Source organism: Chiloscyllium plagiosum, unplaced genomic scaffold (assembly GCF_037043375.1).
Source record: "Chiloscyllium plagiosum isolate Xiang-an unplaced genomic scaffold, Cpla_swu_hap1 HiC_scaffold_36, whole genome shotgun sequence".
In the NCBI taxonomy this organism is placed as follows: Eukaryota; Metazoa; Chordata; class Chondrichthyes; order Orectolobiformes; family Hemiscylliidae; genus Chiloscyllium; species Chiloscyllium plagiosum.
Window position 1 is genome coordinate 555,994 of NW_028270174.1, and position 23,204 is coordinate 579,197.

A 23,204-nucleotide genomic window follows, 5' to 3' on the forward strand; every position below is an offset into this window, starting at 1 on the left:
TTGGATGTGGTTTTTGATAACCAAGTGAAATTGTATAAATACAAATCAGTCAAAGCCTGTCCAGATCACTCCGAGGAAACCCATGCAGATGCAGGAAGAATGTACACATTCTACACAGGGAGTCTCCCAAGGCTAGAATCAAACTCAGGCCCCTTGTGTTCTGAGGCTGCAGTGTTAACCACTGTGCCACCATACCACCCAGGTTATTAGGCAGGTTAGGTAGTATAGCCAATGACAAAAATCCCAAAAATACATTTTACAAATTTTCTTTGCGTATCTTTGTTCTTGTGGTGTTGCTCCATGTAACATGTTCAAAGCCAAACTGAATTTTCCTGGAACAAAAACAGAAGTTGCTGGGGAAACTGAATAGGTCTGGCAGCACCTGTGGAGACAAGGCAGAGTTGAAGAAGAGCCACTGGATCCAAAATGTTAACTCTGTTTTCTTGTCACAGATGCTACCAGACTCCTGAGTTTCTCCAATATTTCCTGTTTTTATTTCATATGTTGAGCATCTGCAGTTATTCACTTTTTAAAAAAAATTCTCCCAGATTTTGTTCATGAATACTTAATGGAATTGATGTTATCAATCAGCAGAATCTTCCTAAATTTAAAAGATTTTTTTAACCACTTCATATCTTGTTAAACCAAGGAGACTGATGCAAAGACAAATTTGAAGATTACCTCGTTAATAAAGATTTGATAAGTGGTTTAACTTACAAGAACAAGTAAGCAATTTGTGAACTTCGTGACTTGCTTAGGCTAGAATCAGTACCTTAGAACATGGGGATGACCACCATTATTGTTGGGGCCAATTAATATAACTTTCTGTGCTTCTCATGGTTGCATATCAATGAAGTAGTTTTCTTCGATTACATTTTACTTTTGAGGCACTTCCAACCTCACTGAAGTGTGTTATGCACTGTGGCCAAAAGCAGTACCTATGGTTTGAGAGTTAGCAGAGCTTGGCTTGGGGGTTAGCACTGCTGCTTCACAGCGCCAGGGACCCGGGTTCAATTCTAGCCTCAGACAACTCTGCGTGGAGTTTGCATATTCTCCCTGTGTCTGTGTGGGTTTCCTCCGGGTGTTCCGGTTTCCTCCCATAATCCAAAGTTATGCGAGTTAGGTAAATTGGCTCATGGTGTTCAGGGATGTGTAGGTTAGATGCATTAGTCTGGGGTAAATGCAGAGTAATAGGCTTGGGGAATGGGTGTGGGTGGGTTACTCTTCGGACGGTCAGTGTGGACTTGTTGGGCTGAAGGGCCGGTTTCCACACTGATGGGAATCTATGATTCTTTATATCAAAACTGAGTCATTTGGTTGCATTTTTTCCTCCTATTGGAATTCTTTTGCTTAATTTCATGGATCTATTGACACTAACATACCTTTCATATCTCTCATATAGAAACAAATAAAATAGAAGCCAAGAGTAAGCCATTTGGCCTTTTGAGCCTCTTCCGTCATCATAGAACTCATTACCTTATTCCTGCTTTCTTCTCATATTGTTTGGCCCCTAGAGCCAGAAGAACTATTTGTAACTTCTTGAAAATATTTAATGTTTTGGCCTCAACCACTTCCTGTGACACAGATTTCCAAACCCTCGCCAATCTCTGGATGAAGAAATTTCTCCTCTTCTCAGACCTAAATGGTCTACCCAGTATCATTAAGCCTTAACCTTCATCCTGGACTCCCTGGTCATTAGGAGCATCATCCCTGCATTCCAGTTAGTATTTTATAGGTTTCTGGGAGATCCCTCCTCTTCTAAACTCTTGCTATATAATCTTAACAATCCAGTCTGTCGACAGAAGTCAGTCTTGCCATTTTCAGGAATCAGTCTGGCATGCCTTAGTTGTATTCCCTCCATAGCCAGAGCATCCTTCCTCAAAATTGCACGCAATTCCCCAGGTGTAGTGTCTGCAAGTCCATGTACATTTTAGCAAGACGTGCCTGCTCCTGTATTCCTATCCTCTCGCTGTGAAGGCCAACATACCATTTACCTTCCTCATGTGCTGCACCTATGTGCTTGCTTTGAACGACTGGTATACAAGGACAGCCAGATCTCGTTGCACCACCCCCTTTTCCAATCTGTTGCCATTCAGACAATAATCTGCCTTACTGTTCTTGCTGCCTAAATTATACATTTATTCACATTTTAAATTATCTACCAGGCATTTACTTGCTCACACAACTTGTCCAAATAACATTGAAGCATGTCTGCCTCCTCACAGCTCAGCTTCCCACAGAGCATTGTGATGTCTGCAATCTTAGAGATATTGCACAACGTCCCTTTATCTAAACCGCAAATATATATTGTAAATAGCTGGGGACCAAGTACTGATCGCTCTAGTACCCCACTGGTCACTGGCTGCCACTCAAATGAACTATTCATTCCTACTGTTTATTTCCTGTCTGCCGATTAGTTCGCTATCCATGTCAATATATTATCCCCAGTCCCATGCAATTTAATTTTGGACACTAATCTCTTATGTAGGACCTCATTGAAAGTCAAGAAAATCACATCTACTGGTTTTCCCTCATCAACTCTACGAGATAATTCGAAAAAATTCTATTTGATTTGTAAAAGATGATTGATTTATGAAATTAAAATGTTGACTCTGTTTAATCCTGTCGCTGATTTCCAAGTGAGCCAAAATATTGTTGTCTAACAGAATACCACAGCCTGTTGCCACCAGTGTGCACCCTGACAAAGATCACATTAGTCTAGCTCTCTGTCCCCATCAGTTTCCCCAGTCAGTCAACTGAAAGCTTTTAGTTTGCTTTGACTGACACCCAGTTTGCTGCAGCACAAAGCGGGTGTCAAGCCTGTGATCTTTCTAACTAGAAATGCTCAGGTTCAGACTTGGTGCACATTTGCTATGTTTATTTAAGGAGCTTCTGATTTAAGGATTGAAACTAAGTTCCACCAGGAGTTGGGTTTTGATCCCATGTCTCTCCCATTAATCTGGACCTCTGGGTTATGAGTGACGATAGAATAATGATACCAGTTCCTCCCAATGAGCGACATCAGACAAGTAGTTTAGAGGCAGTGGAGAATGGAAGAATCTGCTAAGAGACTTCTGTTGCATGACAGCATTTGAAGATGAATGTAAGTGAGAAGTGGTAATGTGAGAAGAATTGATCTTTGAGGTAGCAGGAAAAAATGTATTTTGGATGATTCTGTGACTATAATAAATTAAGTAATAATTGAACCGGTGGGTGCAGTTCCATCCAACTGCTTGATGTTAGAAAACAATGGTGCAATGAACTGTGTCAAAAGTTGCAGTCAGTTTGATAAGGATGAGGAGGGAAAGTTCACTGATGTTGGTTACATAGTATGCTGCCTGTGACTTCGATACAGTATGGTCCTAAAATGGTCCTATGGCAGTGGTAGCAACTTAATTGGAGAGATTCAAACATGAACTTCCATGAAGGATTGATCTGGATGTAGGAGATCTCAGTGTGTTCCGAGACTTGAAAAGAAAAGGATGTTGGAGATCAGGGAGTGACTTGCCAGGGATGTGGAGTCAAGCATCTGGTTTTTTGAGGGTCTTGGTTATAATGACTGGTTTGAATGAGTGAGATAGTACCTGAGGAAAAGTATAAGTAACATTCTCAGCCTATGAGCCAAGAAGACAAATTGGGTAGTAATTTCATGGGAATCGTGTTGAGGGAGCAAAGGTAGATCACGTGGGCAAGGCAAGTTGTAGAATGCATGATGTTACATGGGAGTGAAACTCGAAAATGATGCAAATTCAAGACTAGTGTAAGAGTAACTTGCATGAATGTTTGGTCTGTGTTCTCAGGTAAGTGAAAGAATTCACTGACATAATGAGCTTCATAAGGCTTAGAAGTAGAAGTAGGCCTTTCATTCATCAACTATGTTTAAAGAAAATATATGTAGATAGTATACTGTTAACAAGTTATTGGTTTGTCTCCAGTCTGTAGGAGCTGCCTTGTGAAGTATTTAGAAGAGAACAACACATGTCCTACCTGCAGGATTGTCATTCATCAGAGTCACCCATTGCAGTACATCGGGTAAGTATTAAACACTTGGTTGGAGCTGTACTTCAGTACCAAACAGGTCAACCAAAGTGCAAACAATCTGTAATCTTGTTTTCACATCTTACTGCCGCAGCTTTTTTGATCATTTGTTGTGCACAAAATATGTGAGCTGACTTTGTAAATATTACATTGCTGTTTATATATAAATCTGTAATTTTAAAAAATTAACATGTTGAGAAGAAAGATAAATCAATTAAAGCCAGCTTTGAGAAAATCAGCTATGAGAACACTCTGAATACTTCAGTCTCTTGCCTGTGTTATTAGTGAAAATTGAAGTGCCTGTAAAGTGGAACAGCAGTAACAAAGGTGCTCTTTCCTCCTTCAAGGACATTTAAAATAAGACAGAAGAAATTTCAGTGTCAATACATGCTTATGAAACATTGGTTTTTGCTATTGAAAGTTTGAAACAGAATAAAATTGCATGCAATAAGTACTGTTAATTGACACTCATTTTGATAGAAAAGTCGAGGCACATAACGTTAATTACTAAATGCGTTGCATTTTGTTGTTAACTTGAATTTAATTCTCCTTGTGAGATTCTGCAGTTTCATTTCTGCACATTCACTCTCACTTGTAAATGTACTCATGGGATGTGGTCATTGCTGGCTAGACCTCCATTTGTAGCCCATCTCTAGTTGCCCTTGAGAAGATGATAGTGCGCTGCCTTCTTGAACTGATGCAGTCTTGTGCTGCAGGAAAACCTACAAAGCCATTAAGGAGAGACTGCCAGAAATTTGACCTGACATTGCTAAAAGAATTACAATATATCCAAGTCAGGACAGAGAGTGGCTTGGAGGGGAGCTTGCTTGCGGTGGTGTTCCCATGTATCTGCTGCCCTTGTCCTTCTAGATGGAAATGCTCATGGGTATGGATGATGTTGTCTAAGGATGTTTGGTGAATTTCTGCAGTGCATATTGTAGATAATACATACTGCTGCTACTGAGTGTTAGTGGTGGAGGGAGTGGATGCTTCTGGGTTTGGTGCCAGTCAAGTGGGCTGTTTTGCCCTGGATGGTGTCAAGCATTCTGAGTTTTGTTGGATCTGCACCCATTTGGGCACGTGGGGAGCATTCCATCGCACTTCTAACTTGTGACTTGTAGATGATGGATAGGCTTTGAGGAGTTATATGGTCGAGAGTGTGGTGCTGGAAAAGCACAGCAGGTCAGGCAGCATCAGAGGAGCAGGAGAGTCGACATTTTAGGCAAAGGCCCTTCATCAGGACTTTCAGACTGGAACACTGACTCTCCTGCTTCTCAGCTGCTGCCTGACCTGCTGGGCTTTTCCAGCACCACAGTTTCAAGTCTAATCTCCAGCATCTATAGTATTCACTTTCGCCTAGGAGTTATGTGGTGTCCAGTTAAGTTTCTGGTCAATGGTGATCCCCACAATATTGGTAGTGGGGATTACCGTGACAGTAGTACCATTGAATACCAAGGATTGTCTCTTATTGGAGATGGTCATTGCCTGGCATTTCTGAGGCACAAATGTTCCTTGCTACTTTTCAGCCAAAGCCTGGATATTGTCCCAGTTCTATTGCATTTGAGCATGGACTGCTTCAGTATCGGAGGAGTCATGAATAGTGCAATCATTGAGTCCCTACAGTGTGGAAGCAGGCTACTTGGCCTATTGAAAATGCATATACCTTCCGAACAACATCCCACCCAGACCCAACGCCTTAATCTATCCCTGTAGCCCTGCATCTCCCGTGGCTAATCCATCTAGCCTGCCCACCCAGGGACACAGTGGGGCAATTTAGCATGGCCATTCCACCTAACCTACACATATTTGGATTGTGAGGGGAAACTGGAGCACCTGGACAAAACGGACTGGGAGTATGTGCAAACTGCACACAGACAGTTGCCTGAGGGTGGAGTCAAACCTGGTTCCCTGGCGCTGTGAGGTACTTCTAACCTTGAGATGGAGAGAAGGCCATTGAAGTAGCTGAAGATGGTTGGGCCTAGGGCACTTTACTGAGGAATGCCTGCAGAGCTACGATGACTGACCTCCAACAACCACAACCATCTTGCTATGTGGCAGGTATAACACCAACCAATGGAGAGTTTTATCCCAATTCCCATTGATTTCAGTTTTGCTAGGGCTCCTTGTTGCCACACTCTGTCAAATGCGGTCTTGATGTCCAGGCTATCACACTCAACTCGGCTCCATGTTTGAAGCGAGGCGAAAGTGAGGTCAGGAGCAGAATAGCTCTGACAGACTCCAAAGTGCGTGTCATTGAATAGGTTGTTGCTAAGCAGGTGCTGCTTGTTGATCACACCTTCCATTACTGATGATTGAGACTAGACTGCTGGAGGTGTAATTAGCCAGTAGCATTTGTCCTGCCTTTTCTGTACAAAATACTTGGGCAGTTTTCAGGTAGATGTCAGTGTTGTAGCTGTACTACAAAAATTTGGCTCAGGGTGTGGCATGATTTGGAGCACAAGTCTTCAGTACTGTTGCTAGAATGTGTCAGGGCCCAGAAAGTTGCTAACGTCATATCAGACCTTACGGCTGCTCTTTCAATAGAGAGAAACAGCTGCTGGTGGTTTAAGCTGAGGGTCCTCTGGCCTCAGGCGAGGGGAGAGTTTGAGAAGAAGAGTCCTACATGATATCTCAGCTAGTGTGAGGATTGAACCCACACTATTGGCATCACTCTGCATTACAAACAAGGTATCCAGCCAACTTAACTAACTGGCTGCGTAGTGCTCATAGCGTTTTCAGACTCGAGGGCTTCAACAGTTTCTTGATATTACATGGAGTGAATCAAATTGGCTGAAGACTGGTATCTGCGATTCTGGGGACCATGGCAGGGGCCGAGGTGGGTCACGTATTCTGCACTTTTGACTCAAGATTGTAATGAAAGTTTTAGCCTTAACTTTTGCAAGGATAGAACATAGAACAGTACAACACAGAACAGGCCCTTCAGCCCACGATGTTGTGCCGACCACTGATCCTCATGTATGCACCCTCAAATTTCTGTGACCATATGCATGTCCAGCAGTCTCTTAAGTGTCCCCAATGACCTTGCTTCCACAACTGCTGCTGGCAACGCATTCCATGCTCTCTCAACTCTCTGTGTAAAGAACCCGCCTCTGACATCCCCTCTATACTTTCCTCCAACCAGCTTAAAACTATGACCCCTCGTGTTAGTCATTTCTGCCCTGGGAAATAGTCTCTGGCTATCGACTCTCTCTATGCCTCTCATTATCTTGTATACCTCAATTCGGTCCCCTCTCCTCCTCCTCTTCTCCAATGAAAAAAGTCCGAGCTCAGTCAACCTCTCTTCATAAGATAAGCCCTCCATTCCAGACAGCATCCTGGTAAACCTCCTCTGAACCCTCTCCAAACCATCCACATCTTTTCTATAATAGGGCGACCAGAACTGGACGCAGTATTCCAAGTGCGGTCTAACCAAAGTTTTATAGAGCTGTAACAAGATCTCACGACTCTTAAACTCAATCCCCCTGTTAATGAAAGCCAAAACACCATATGCTTTCTTAACAACCCTGTCCACTTGGGTGGCCATTTTAAGGGATCTATGTACCTGCACCCCAAGATCCCTCTGTTCCTCCACACTGCCAAGAATCCTATCCTTAATCCTGAACTCAGCTTTCAAATTCAACCTTCGATATGCTGGACTTTTCCATCATTGAGGGTGGGGATATTTGTTACACCTCCTCATCCAGTGACTTGTTTAATTGTCCACCAGCATTCATGACTGGGTGTGACAGGACTGCAGAGCTTAGATCTAATCTGTTGGTTGTGGGATAGCTTAGCTCTATTACTTGCTGCTTATAATGTTAACATTGCAGATGGTCCTGTTTTGGTAGCCTCATCAGACTGACTCCTTTTTAGGTATGTCTCACACTGTCGCTGGCATGCCGTCCTGAACTCTTCACTGTACCAGGGTTGATCCCTTGGCTTGATGGTAATGGTCGAGTGGGGGATATACAGAACAATCTCAATTATCCGAACGAGACAGGCAGAGAGTATTTTGTTCAGATAACTGTTAATGTTTTTACGGGACCTTGAGATCCTGTTCAGATAATCCAGAATTCAAATAATTCATGTTCGGATAACCGAGGTTGTTCTGTACTGCATTTCGAGGTTGTTCTTTATTGGGCAGATTGTGCTGGAGTACAGTTTTGCTGCTATAGATGTCTCACAGCGCCAATGGATAACTAGTCTTGAGTTACTGGATCTGTTTGAAGTCTGTCCCATTTCGGAGACAATAATGATAGTGCCACATAACATGATGGAGGTTATTCTCTATGTGAAGATGGGACTTCATCTCCACAAGGACTGTGCAGTGATCACTCTTACTGATACTATCATGGAAGAATGCATCTGTTGCAGACAGATTGCTCAGATTGGATAGGATATGTTTTTGCCTCTTGTTCATTCCCTCACCACCTGCTGAGACTAGCAGCTATAGAACATAGAACATTACAGCGCAGTACAGGCCCTTTAGCCCTCAATGTTGCACCAACCTTTGGAACCAATCTGAAGCCCATCTATTATACAGTATTCCACTTTCATTCACATGTTCATCCAATGACCATTTAAACGCCCTTAAATTTGGTGAGTTTACTACTGTTGCAGACAGTGTGTTCCACGTCCCTACTACTCTGAGTAATGAAACTATCTCTGACATCTGTCTTATATCTGTCACCCCTCAATTTAAAGCTGTGTCCCCTCATGCAAGCCAGCACCATCCAAGGAAAAAGGCTCTCACTGTCCACCCTAGCTAACCCTCTGATTATCTTATATGTCTGAATTAGGTTATCTCTCAGCCTCCTCCTCTCTAACGAAACAGCCTCAAATCCCTCAGCCTTTCCTCATAAGACCTTCCTACCATACCAGGAAACATCCTAGTAAATCTTCAGTGCACCCTTTCCAAAGCTTCCACATCTTTCCAATAATGTGATGACCAGAACTCCAAGTGCGACCGCACCAGAGTTTTGTACAGCTGCAGCATGACCTTGTGGCTCTGAAACTCAATCCCTCTACCAATAAACACTGTATGCCTTTTTAACAACCTGATCAACCTGGGTGGTAACTTTCAGGGATCTATGTACATAGACACAGAGATCTCTCTGTTCATCTACACTGCCAAGAATCTTAACTGTTAGCCCAGCACTCTTTTTTTTCCTGTTGCTCCTTCCAAAGTGATTCACGTCACACTTTTCCACATTAAACTCCGTTTGCCACCTCTCAGCCCAACTCTGCAGCTTATCTTTGTCCTTCTGTAACCTGCAACATCCTTCAGCACTATTCACAACTCCACCAACCTTAGTGTCATCCACAATTTACTAACTAATTGTTCCACGCCACCTTCCAGGTCAATTATAAAAATGACAAATGGTAGTAGTCCCAAAACAGGTCCTTGCAATACATCGCTAGTAACTGAATTCCAGGATGAACATTTCCCGTCAACCACCACCCTCTGGCTTCTTTCAGCAAGCCAATTTTTGATTCAAACCGCTAAATCACCCTCAATCCCATGCCTCCGTATTTTGTGCAATAGCCAATATGGGGGACCTTAACAAACACCTTGCTTAAATCCATATAGGCCACATCAACTGCTTTACCTTCCACCTGTTTGGTCACCATCTCAAAGAACTCAATAAGGTTTGTGAGACACGACCAATCCTTCTCAAAACCATGTTGACTCGCCCGAAACAACTTATTCCTTTCTAAATGATTGTAAATCCTATCTCTTATAACCTTTTCCAACACTTTACCCAGAACCGAAGGAAGGCTCACTGGTCTATAATTGCCAGGGTTGTCTCTATTCCCCTTCTTGAACAAGGGGACAACCTTTGCTATCCTCCAGTCTTCTGGCACTATTCCTATAGACAATGATGACATAAAGATCAAAGCCAAAGGCTCGCCAATTTCTTCCCTGCCGTCCCAGAGAATCCTAGGATAAATCCCATCTGGCCTGGGGACTTACATATTTTCACAGTTTCCAGAATTGCTAACACCTCCTCCTTGCAAACGTCAATCCCGTCTCATCTAGTAACCTGTATCTCAGTATTCTCCTCGACAACATTGTCTTTTCCGGTGTGAATACTAACGAAAAGTGTTCATTTCTTCCTCCCCATCTCCTCGGACTCCACGCACAACTTCCCACTACTATCATTGATTGGCCCTAATCTTTCTCGAGTCATCCTTCTTTTCCTAATATACCTATCAAAAGCTTCAGGGTTTTCCTTGATCCTACCTGCCAATGACTTCTCATGTCCCCTCCTAGCTCTTCTAAGTTCTCTTTTTAGGTCTTTCATGGCTGACTTCTAACTTTCAAGCGCCCTAACTGAGCCTTTACGTCTCATCCTAACATAATCCTCCTTCTTTCTCTTGACAAGAGATTCAACTTCCTTAGTAAACCACAGCTCCCTCGCTCAACTACTTTCTCCCTGGCTGACAGGTACATACTGATCAAGGACATGCAGTAGTTGTTCCTTGAATAAGCTCCATCTTTCAATTGTTCCTATCCCCAGCAGTTTCCTTCCCCATTCCTATGCATCCTAAATTTTGCCTAATCACATTATAATTGACGATCCCTCAGCAACAACTTTTGCCCTGCATTATATAGTTATCCCTTTCCATTGCTAAAGTAAACATAACCGAATTGCGGTCACTATCACCAAAGTGCTCACCTAACTCAAAATCTAACATCTGGCCAGGTTCATTACCCATTACCAAATCCAGTGTGACCTTGCTTAATATTGGTACCCGTGTGGTTCAGGTGTAGACCATCCTGTTTGTAGAGGTCCCACCTATCCCAGAATGAGTCTCATTATCCATGTATCTGAAGCCCTCCCTTTTCCATCATCTCTGTAGCCACAGGTTCAAGTTCTCTCTAGATTAGATTAGATTAGATTACTTACAGTGTGGAAACAGGCCCTTCGGCCCAACAAGTCCACACCGACCTGCCGAAGCGCACATATCCCAGACCCATTCCCCTCTGCACCTAACACTACGGGCAATTTAGCATGGCCAATTCACCTAACCTGCACGTTTTTGGACTGTGGGAGGAAACCGGAGCACCTGGAGGAAACCCACGCAGACACTGGGAGAATGTGCAAACTCCACACAGTCAGTCACCAGAGGTGGGAATTGAACCTGGGTCTCTGGCGCTGTGAGGCAGCAGTGCTAACCATTGCGCCACTGTGCCACCGTGCCGCTCTCTCTCTCCCTATTCCTCAACTTGCTTGCATGCAGCATGGGCAACAAATCAGAGATGATAACTCTGTTTCTTCTAGCACTAAGCTTTCACCCTAGCTCCCTGAATTTCTGCCTTACATCACCATCAGTTTTCCTACTTATGTCGTTAGTGCCTATGTGGACCATGACTTGGGCTGCTCCCCCTTCCCCTCCCCCTCAGGTATCCCGAAAACATGATCCGAGACATCACTAACCCTTGTACTTGGGAGGCAACACACCAACCGTGAGTCTCTCTCGTTCCCACAGAACCTCCTATCTGTCCCCCTAACTATGGAGTCCCCCCTTCGCTTTTGAGCAACAGGACAGACTCTGTGCCAGAGACCTGTACCCTATGGCTTACTCCTGTTAAGTTGTCCCCCCCAACAATATCCAAAACGGTATACTTGTTATTGAGGGGAATGGCCATAGGGGTTCCCTGCACTGTCTGCCAGTTTCCTTTTTGTCCCCTGACTGTAACCCATCTGCCTCTTTCTTGCACCTGAGGTGAACTACCTCCCTGTAACTCCTCTCAATAACCCCCTCTGCCTTCCTAATGATCCAAAGTTCATCCGATTCCCTAACGTGGTTTTCGAGGAGTTGGAGTTGGGTGCACTTCCCGCAGATGAAGTCAACAGAGACACTAGTGGTGACCCTTACCTCCCACGTTCAGCAGGAGGAACACTGAACTGCCCTAGCCACCGTCCCCAATGTTGTAAATTCCCACAGAGACTGTGGAAAAATAAAGAGAGAAAAAACATTGAGGGCAATCTCAGAACAGGTGTCCTTTAGGATCCAGCCAGCTCCATCAACATTGTACTTCTGCTAAGACATTCTTGGTGATGAACAGTAAAATCCCTACCAAGAATATATTCTGTGCCTATGCACCTTAGTGCTTCCCCTAAGCGTTATTCAAGATGCAAGAGTGCTGATTCATCAGCTGAGGGAGGGCAGTATGTGTAAACAGCAGGAGGTTTCCTTACCCTCGTTTGGCCTGATGCCATGTGACTTCATAGAATTAATGTTGGCGACCCTTAAATCAATGGTAAACCACTGTGCTGCCACCTCTATTAAGTCTGTCCTGCTGGTGGGACAGGACATATCCAGGGATGATGATGGTGGTCTGTTGAAAATGTACTTGCTCATGGAATCATACCATTCAGACAACGTAAGGCTGTTGCTTGACTAGTCTGAGAATACTTCGATTCCCTACAGTGTGGAAGCAGATCCTTCAGCCCAACAAGTCCACACCGACCCTCGAAAGAGCAACCCACCCAGACCATTCTGCCACTACTCTACATTTACCCTTGACTAATGCACCTATCCTACACATCCCTGAACACTATGGGCAATTTAGCATGGTCACTTTACCTAACCTGCACATCTTTGGATTGTGGAAACCAGAACACCCAGAGGAAACCCACGCAGACAAGGGGAGAATGTACAAACTCCACACACACAGTCACCCGAGGCTGGCATCAAACCCGGGTCCCTGGAGCTGTGAGGCACAAGCACTAAGCACTGAGCTACCGTGTTGCCTGGTCTAAGATAGCCCTCCCAATTTTGATACCAACCTCCCAATGTTAGTGAGGAGGACTTTGCAGGGTTGACAGGGGTGCTTTTGCCATTGTCATTTCCAGTACCTGGGTGGATGCCATTTTTTAGTTGAGATTTCAGAAGCTATTGATACAACTGAATGGTTTCCAAGGCCATTTCAGAGGGCAGTTGAGAGTCAACCACATTGCTTTAATGATGTGGCTTTTACTGAGTGGTTCCATTGATATCCCCATTGTCTGTACCATGGATCGCAATGAGGAATTACAACCCAAAATGATGCAATCAATTTAGGGGTTCTGAAACTGCAGATGTAGACACAAATAACAAGTGTAATCTGTGGAAACTAATGTGATTTTTCACAAACCCATGTTTTAAAAAAGGGCTTCGCTTAAGTAACTAGAGTTGATCTGGAGAGTATGAACTCAGGAAAATGTTACCTACCTTTCCTCCCATCAAGTTGAAACCAGAAGTACCGACAGGTGACATCGATGTTTGTTAGGGCCAGGACTGTGACAGGAACACTAAACTGAGCTAACAGTTGAATGTATTTCTATAGGATTCTGGATCAGTGGTGCTGGAAGAGCACAGCAATTCAGGCAGCATCCGAGGACAGGCAAAATCGACGTTTCGGGCAAAAGCCCTTCATCAGGAATAAAGGGCTATTCCTGATGAAGGGCTTTTGCCCGAAACGTCGATTTTGTCTGTCCTCGGATGCTGCCTGAATTGCTGTGCTCTTCCAGCACCACTGATCCAGAATCTGGTTTCCAGCAACTGCAGTCATTATTTTTACCTCGTATTTCTATAGGAGTTGTGCGTTTGCATCATATTGCTTTTTGGATGAGATATTAAACTGAGGCCAAGTCTGTCCATTCAAGAGAATGTAAAAGATTTCAGAATCCTATTGGCTGATGAGGTTGGGAAGTCTAATGAACTGGTAATCAGTTATTCAAACCAGACTCATTAGCATAGATTAACTTATTAGTTAACTAATTGTTATTAGGATGCTGTCCTTTGTTACACATAAGAGTTATTTCATAGAAAATAGAACATTACAGCCTTCAACCCTTGATGTTGCACCGATCTGTGAAATCAATCTGAAGCCCATCTAACCTTCACTATTCTACTATCATCCATCTGTTTATCCAATGACAATTTGAATGCCCTTAAAATTGGTGAGTCTATTACTGTTGCAGACAGGGCTTTCTATGCCTTTACTACTCTGAGTAAAGAACCTACCTCTGATATCTGATCTGTATCTATCTTCAACCCCTTAGTGGTTGAAGTTACAGTAGGGATAACTTTGGGAATAGTGATCACAATTCCATAAGCTTTAGAATACTCACGGGCAAAGACGAGAGTGGTCCTAAAGGAAGAGTACGAAATTGGGGGAAGGCAAACTGTACCAAAATTTGGCAAGAGCTAGGGAATGTAGGTTGGGAGCAGCTGTTTGAAGGGAAATCCACATTCAATATGTGGAAGGCTTTTAAAGAGAAGTTGATGAGAGTTCAGGAGAGATACGTTCCTGTGAAAATGAGGGATAAAAATGGCAAGATGAGGGAACCATGAATGACAGGTGAAATTATGAGATTAGCTAAGAGGAAAAAGGATCCGTACATAAGGTCTAGGCTACTGAGGAGAGACAAAGCTTTGGAAGAATATTGAGAATGTAGGACCAATCTGAAACAAGGAAATAGGAGGGCTAAAAGGGGTCATGAGATATCCTTAGCGAGCAAGGTTAATGAAAACCCCAAAGCCTTTTATTCACATACATAAGGATCAAGAGGGTAACTAGGGAAAGGGTTGGCCCATTCAAAGACAATTAAGGAAAGATATGTATGGAGTCAGAGAAATTGAGATTTTTCATGAGTACTTTGCATCGGTATTCACCGAGGAGAGGGACATGCTGGGTGTTGAGGTTATGGAGAGATCTTTGATTACTCTAGGTCAAGTTGCCATAAGGAGGGAGGGAGGGAGTGTTGTGTATTCTAAAAGACATTAAAGTGGAAGAGTGCCCAGGTTATGGGATCTATCCCAGGTTACTGAGGGAAGTGAAAGAGGAAATAGCTGGGGCTTTAACTAATATCTTTGCAGCATCCTTGAAAATGGGGGAGGTCTCAGAGGACTGGAGAATTGCTAATGTTGTCCCATTGTTTAAAAAGGGTAGCAGTGGTGATCCAGGTAATTACAGACCTGTGAGCCTGACGTCAGTGATGGGGAAGCTACTGGAGAAGATACTAAGGGATAGGATATATACCCATTTGGAAGAAAATGGGCTTATCAGTGATAGGCAGCATGGTTTTGTGCAGGGAACGTCATGTCTTACAAATATAATAGAATTTTTCGAAGAGGTGACAAAGTTGATTGATCAGGTAAGGGATGTAGATGTCATATACATGGACTTTAGTAAGACGTTTGATGAGTTCCCCATGGTAGGCTGATGACAAAGGTGAAATTGCATGGGCACCAGGGTGTTCTAGCAAAATGGATAGAGAACTGGTTGAGTAACAGGAGACCCAGTGTAGTAGTGGAAGGGAGCTTCTCAAAATGGACACCTGTGACAAATGGTGTCCCACAGGGATCCGTGCTGGGACCACTGTTGTTTGTGATATACGTAAATGATTTGGAGGAAGGTGTAGGTTGCCTCATTAGCAAGTTTGCAGTTGACACTAAGATTGGTGGAGTAGCAGAAAGTGAAGGGAACTGTCAGAGAATATGGCGGAATATAGATAGATTGGAGAGTTAGGCAGAGAAATGGCAGATAGAGTTCAATCTGGGCAAATGTGAGGTGATGCATTTTAGCAGATGCAATTCCAGAGAAAACTGTACAGTAAATGGAAAAGTCCTGGGGAAAATTGATCTGGGTGTTCAGGTCCATCGTTCCCTGAAGGTGGCAACGCAGGTCAGTAGAATAGTCAAGAAGGCATACGGCTTGCTTTCCTTCATCGGTTGGGGTATTGATTACTAGAATTGGCAGGTGATGTAACAGTTGTATGACGATTTGGTTCGGCCACATTTGGAATACTGTGTACAGTTCTGGTTGCCACCTTACCAAAAGAATGTGGAGAAGGTGCAGAGGAGGTTCGCCAGGTTATTGCCTGATATGGAGGGTGCTAGCTATGAGGCGAGGTTGAGTAGGTCGAGATTATTTTCATTGGAAAGAAGGAGGTTGAGGGGGACCTGATGAAGCCCTACAAAATCATGTGAGGTGTGGACAGGGTGGATAGCAAGAAACTTTTTCCCAAAGTGGAGGACTCAATTACTCGGGTCACGAGTTCAAAGTGAGAGGGGAAACGTTTAGGAGAGATATACATGGAAAGTTCTTCATGCACAGGGTAGTGGGTGCCTGAAATGCGCAGCCAGCAGAGGTTGTAGAGGCGGGAACAATAGCAGCGTTTAAGATGTATTTAGACAGATACATGAATGGGCAGGGAGCAGAGGGATACAGATCCTTAGAAAATAGGCGGCAGATTTATAGAGTCATAGTCATAGAGTCATAGAGATGTACAGCACAGAAACAGACCCTTCGGTCCAACTCATCCATGCCAACCATATATCCCAACCCAATCTAGATAGAGGATATGGATCGGTGCCGACTTGGAGGGCCAAAGAGCCTGTTTCTGTGCTGTAATGTTCTTTGTTCAAAGCTATGTCCCTGCGTGCTAGTCATCACCATCCGAGGAAAAAGGCTCTCATTGTCCACCCTATCTAAACCTCTGATCATCTTGTATGTCTCAAGTCACCTCTCAACTTTCTTCTCTCTAACGAAAATAGCCTCAAATCCCACAGCCTTTCCTCATAAGGCCTTCCCTCCATACCAGGCAACATCTGGTAAATCTCGTCTGAACCCTTTCCAAAGCTTTCACATCCTTCCTATAATGTGGCAGCTAGAACTGTACACAATACTCCCAAGCGCAGCCGCACCAGAGTTTTGTATAGCTGCAACATGACTTCATGGCTCTGAAACTCAATCCCTCTCCCAATAAATGTTAATACACCATATCCCTTCTTAACAATCCTATCAGCCTGGGTGGCAACTTTCAGGGATCTATGTACATGGACACTGAGATCTCTCTGTTCATCGACACTGCCAAGAATCTTACTATTAGCCCAATATTGTGCATTTCTGTTGCTCCTTCCAAAGTGAATCACGTCACACCCTTCTGTATTAAACTCCATTTGCCACCTCTCAGCTCCGCAGCTTACCCATGTCCCTCAGTAACCTGCAACTTCATTCGGCACTGTCCACAACTCCACCAACCTTAGTGCCATCCGCAATTTTACTAACCCATCCATCTACTCCCTCATCCAGGTCATTTAAAAACTGACAAACAACAGTGGCCCCAAAGCAGATGCTTGCAGTACATCATTAGTAACTGAACTCCAGGATGAACATTTCCCATCAACCAGCTGTTTTCTTTCAGCGAGCCAATTTCTGATCCAAATGGCTTAATCACCCTCAACCCATGCTTCATATTTTCTGCAACAGCCTGCCGGGGATTACCTTATCAAACGCTTTACTGAAAACCATGTATACCACTTCAACTGCTTTACCTCATCAACCTGTTGGGTCACTTCATCAAAGAATTCAATAAGATTTGGTGAGGTACAACCTACCCCTCACAAAACCGTGTTGACTATCCCTAGTCAAATTATTCCTCTCTAGATGATTATCAATCCCATCTCTTATAACCTTTTGCAACATTTTACCCAAAACCGAAGTAAGCCTTACTGGTGTATAATTACCAGGGATGTCGTTAATCCCCTTCTTGAACAAGGGAATAACATTTGCTATCCTCCAATCTTCTGGCATGATTCCTGTAAACAATGATGACGTAAAGGTCAAAGCCAAAAATTCTCCTATCTCCTCCCTGGCTTCCCATAGGATCCAGGGATAAATCCCATCCGTCCCAGGGGCCTTATCTATATTCACACTTTGCAGAATTGGTAACACACCTCTTTCTTATGAATTTCAATCCTGTCTAGTCTAATAGTCTATATCTCTGTATTCTCCTCGACAACATCGTCATTTTCCAGTGTGAATAATGACGAACAATATTCATTGAGCACCTGTCCTATTTCCTTCGACTCCACAAACAATTTCCCACTACTGTCCTTGACTGCCCCTAATTTTAGTCTAATCTTTTTTTTTCCTGACATAACTATAGAAAGCTTTAGAGTTTTCCTTGATCTTGCCAAAGACTTCTCATGTCCCCACCTGGCTTTTCTTGGCTCTCTCTTTCGGGCCTTCCTGGCTACCTTGTAACTTTCAGGGACCCTAACTGAGCCTTCACGCCTCATTTTTACATGAGACTCCTTCTTCCCCTTGACAAGAGATTCAACTTCTTTCGTAAACAATGGCTCCCTCACTCAATTGTCTGACAGTTACATACTTATCAAAGACACGCAGTAGCTGTTCCTTGAACAAACTCCACATTTCAGTTGTGCCCATCCCTTACAGATTCCTTCCCCATCCTATGCATCCTAAATCTTGCCTAATCGTGTCATTATTGCCTTTCCCCCAGCTGTAACTCTTGCCTTGCAGTATATACCTATCCCTTTCCATTGCTGAAATAAATGTAACCAAATTGTGATCACTATCACCGAAGTGCTCACCTACCTCCAAATCTAACACCTGGCCAGGTTCATTACCCAGTACCAAATCCAATGTGGCCTCGCCTCTCGTTGGCCTGTCTACATACTATGTCAGGAAACACTCCTGCACACATCAGACAATAACTGACTCATCTGAAGTACTCAAACTATAGCGTTTTCAGTCAATATTTGGAAAGTTAAAGTCCCCCATAACAACTCCCTGTTACTTTCACTCCTATCCAGAATCATCTTTACAATCCTTACCTCTATATCTTTCAAACTTCGCGGAGGCCTGTAGAAACCAGCAGGGTGACCTCTCCTGTTTCTAACCTCAGTCCGTAGTAGATGAGTCCTCATCAAGCATCCTTGTTGCCACTGTAATACTGTCCTTGACTAACAATGCCACACCTCCCCATCTTTTAACAACTTACCTGTTCTTATTAAAACATCTAAAACCCGGAACCTGCAACAACCATTCCTGTCCCTGCTCCAGTCATGTCCCGAAATGGCCATACCATCAAAATCCCAGGTATCAACTCATGCTGCAAATTCACCCACCTTATTTCAGATGCTCCTGGCATTGAAGTAGACACCCTTTAAACCACCTTCCTGCCTGAGGTACACTTTTGCGACCTTGAAACTTTATTTATGACCTCACTACGCTCAACCTCTTGTACACTGGAGTGCCATTTCAAGTTCCCATCCCCTTGCTGAATTAGTTTAAACCGTCCTGAAGAGCATTAGTAAATTCCCTTAACAGTATCCAAAACCGTATACTTGTTATTGAGGGGAATGGCCACAGGAGATCCCTGCTCTGTGCCTGTTGCCTTTCCATCCAGTGACTGTAACCCATCTACCCTTTCTCTGTACCTGAGGTGTGACTACCTCTCTGTAACTTTTCTCAATTGCCCTCTCAGCCTTCCGAATGATCTGAAGTTCAACCAGCTCCAGTTCTCTAATGGGGTTTCTGAGGACCCCACTGCAGATGTGTCTAAGACCAGAAGTCATAAGTTTAAGATCAGGAATACATGCTTTACAGGAGGACGAAGGAAATATTTTATCACCCAAAGTGCGCTCCCTGCAGATGAAGTCAGTGGGGACACTAGTGATGACCCTTACCTCCCACGTTCTATAAAAGGAGCATTCAGCTGTCCTAACATCCATTCCCACTGTTCTGAATTCACAAGAGACCATTGAAAAAATAACTAGTAACCTTATCAATCCGGAACACACAACCTTTTTTTGGTTAGAGGAGGAAGATAGTAGGAGACACTGCCTAAGTAGTGTTTCGGGTAACGCAACCACCCAAATATATTACTTCACTTACTCAGCAGTCCTGTGTCTGCTCCTGCTCTGCATGTGCTCCGCCTATTCACAAGATAAGTCCTTTTAAGTGGGAAATTTACCTTCCTGGTAGCCCCGTGGTCCTTGCTCTCATCGCTCCCGCTGTTGATGAAAATGGAGGCTGATAACGCTTGAGGTAAGTCCTTTTAAGAGGGTAATTTACCTTCCCAGCAGCCCTGTCGTCCTCGCTGTCACTACTCCTGCTGCTGCTGAAAATGAAATGAAAATTTCCCTGATTGAGGACAGTGCTTCATAAGAACAGAAGAATAGCAGTGGGCCATTCAGCCAACTGACCTAGCTCCGCCAATTAATATGATCATAATTGATCAAACACTTCAAATGCCTTGTACTCACACAATCTCAATAAACCTTTACACCATTGGTAATCAGAAATCTATCAACGTCTACTTCAAATATAGAGTAAGACACAACGCAAACAGGCCCCTTCAGTCCACTGTGTCTGTGCTGACCAACAAACACCGAACTACGTTGATCCCATTTACCAGCTCTTCATCCTAACCCTGACATTTTAATTAAGCATCCAGCTAATTGTTTAGTGTTGTGAGAGTACCTACCTCCACCACCCCCTCACGCAGCATGTCTCATATTTCTACTAGCTTTCAGTGATAAAATGTTTCCTTAGTCCTCCTGTAAAGCATGTATTCCTGACCTTAAACTTATGACTTCTGGTCTTAGACACATCTGCAGTGGGGAAGAGATTCTCACCATCTGTCCTGTCCAAGCCCCTCATTATTTTGTGTCCCTGAATCAGATCCCCTCTCAGCTACCTCTGCTCTCCTAATAACTGAGACTTTCCATTCCAGGCAGCATCCTAGTGAATCTGTTTTGCACCCTCTCCAGTGCAATCATGTTCTTCAGTTATGGCAACCACCACTGCACACGGTTTTCCTTCTGGGGCCTATACAATGTTTTATTGGATGGATATATGATTAGGAAGGGTTTGGAGGGATATGGGCCGGGTGCTGGCTGGTGGGACTAGATTGGGTTGGGATATCTGGTCAGCATAGACAGGTTGGACTGAAGGGTCTGTTTCCATGCTGTGCATCTCTATGACTATGATTTCCTTGTTCCAGTATTCTATAGCTTGGATAGTAAAAGCAAGCATTCTGTATGCCGCCTTCATCAAACTGTACTGACACTTGCAGGGATCTATGGATTTTGATCCAGTGACAGAAAAGAAATGGAATATTTTTCCAAGTGAGGCATGCAGAGGTGAAGTGGTGGTGTTGCTCGGCAAATACAAAAATAGAAATTGCTGGTGAAACTGAGCAGATCAGGCAGTATCTATGGAAAGAAACCAGAGCTAACATTTCAAGTCCAGTAACTCTTCATCAGAACACTCTGCTTTCTTTATACAGATGCTGCCACACCTGCTGCGTTTTGCCAGTAATTTATGTTTTGGTTTCAAATCTCTAGCATCCTTAATCTGTTTTTAATTTTTGCTGGATTAGTAATGTTCTGGAGACATGGGGTTGGATCCTACGATGACAAATACCAAATTCAGTAAAAGAAAATGTGGAATAGCCAAATTATGACCATGGAACCGGTGCTGATTGTTGTAAAAAATTTATCCAGTTCATTAATGTCATGAGGCAAATAAATCTGTCACCGTTGCCTGGCCTACATGTGGCTCATAACCATGTGTTAAATTCTTACCTACTGTCTGTGCAATTAGGGTTTGGTAATAAATGCTAGCCGAGCTAGTGATACTTTCAATGTCAAGGCCTACAAGGCTGTGCGCCAAATGCTGGAAAACAGGATTAAAGTAGGTCGGTGGTTGCTTTTGACCAGCATGAACTCAATGGGTCAAATAGCTTTTTTCTGTACTATCTCTATGACTCTGAGAGTGAATATTGAAAGTGATGCATGGGATGCTGATTGTAGAATCCCTACAACATTCGCCCATTGAGTCCAAACTGACCCTCCAAAGAGCATCCCGCCCAGAGGAGCCTCCAACCCTTTCCACATAACCTTGCATTTCCCATGGCTAATCCACCTCACCTGCACATCTCTGGGCAATTTAGCATGGCCAATCCACCTAACCTGCATATTTTTGGACTGATGGGAGGAAACCTATGTAGACGCAGGGAGAATATGCAAACTCCACGTAGATAGTTGCCTGAGTGTGGAATTAAACATGCATCTCTGGCTCTGAGAGGCAACAGTGCTAACCACTAATTCAGTAGTCATGGTGCAGGACATCTGGCATGCTACAACACCGGGACAAGTCCCCAGAAATGTTGCTTCAGTTACTTGTGAAATACTGTGGTCTTATTCACAGTATTCTGCCAATGCTTGGTTGAACAGGGAGGAGGAAACGGAATGTAATAATGCTTTTTGCAGCCATGGAACATAAGCTCATAAGATAAGGAGCAGAATTCGGCCATTTGGCACATCTAACCTGGTCCGCCATTCAATCATGACGATGTTTCTAAAGCTCATCCTCTTATCTTCACCCCATAAAATGAACCAGAGACAGAAAAAAAAACCCATCAACATAAAAACTTATCCATCAGTGACCAAATTTTAGATAAGTGGAGTTGGACTCACACTGTTTCAAGTAAGGATGACAATGTGACCTTTTCATTTTACCCACCTACCATTAAAGTGGCCCATCTGATTGAGTTTGGCAATCCAGTATTGTATTTGGAGACCTATTAAACCCTAATCATAATGAAAACTGGATTTAAGGCTACTAAATATTGTTCTACTGAGTACCCTTCAAGCCAGGGGAAAAGTTAATCACCTCTTCTATAATCCATACTATGAAACATAGACCATGACGTGAAAAAGCACTGGCATCACCAAATTCCTGACAAATTAATTTCCCTTCCTATCCTCTTCACCCTCCAATTTAGGGGAACATCCTAAAAACTGGTCATTATCAACTTTTCTGCTTTTGGGAGTTGTGCACAAAATGGCACCACAAAATGAAAAACAAGCTCACTCCCACAGAAACAGTTTTCAAAAATTAGTCCTTGAGAAAATAATGCTAGTCAATTTATTTTTTCCTCAGATACTCCACAGTAGTATGCAGATATCTTAGAAATTTTGGTGCTGGAGGAGTTTATAGAGATAGCATAGAGTAGTAATTCTAAAACATGGATCGTAACTTTGAAATCAAAGCAATGATTTCACTTGGGATTGAGAGGTCAGCTGGACTGGGGAATTAGGTGAACAGAATTTGGTACAAGGAGGAACATGGCTGCTGAGTTTGAGACGACCTCACATTTAAAGAATGTAGACTGTGGGAGGCTGGCCCGGAGACCATCAGAATAGCCTTGGTTAGAAAGAGCAGAAGCATAAATGAGGACTTCAGTGCATGAACTGAGGCAGAAGAGGATGGAGCAATAGGGTTAGAGGGCATAGAAATAAGCCATCTTAGTAACTGCATGGATGTGGTTGGAGTGCATTTTGGGTTCAGCTGT

At 43.5% G+C, this 23,204-nt stretch overlaps 1 protein-coding gene across 1 annotated transcript in view; it reads left to right on the forward strand.

The window, feature by feature from the left end:
• The window catches only part of pcgf3 (polycomb group ring finger 3), a 212,001-nt gene that overhangs the window by 75,261 nt on the left and 113,536 nt on the right, over positions 1-23,204 (forward strand). Inside the window, exon 4 of the mRNA XM_043674543.2 lies at positions 3,936-4,032. Coding sequence (XP_043530478.1) covers positions 3,936-4,032 — 97 coding nt within the window. The remainder of the gene's footprint in view (positions 1-3,935; positions 4,033-23,204) is intronic.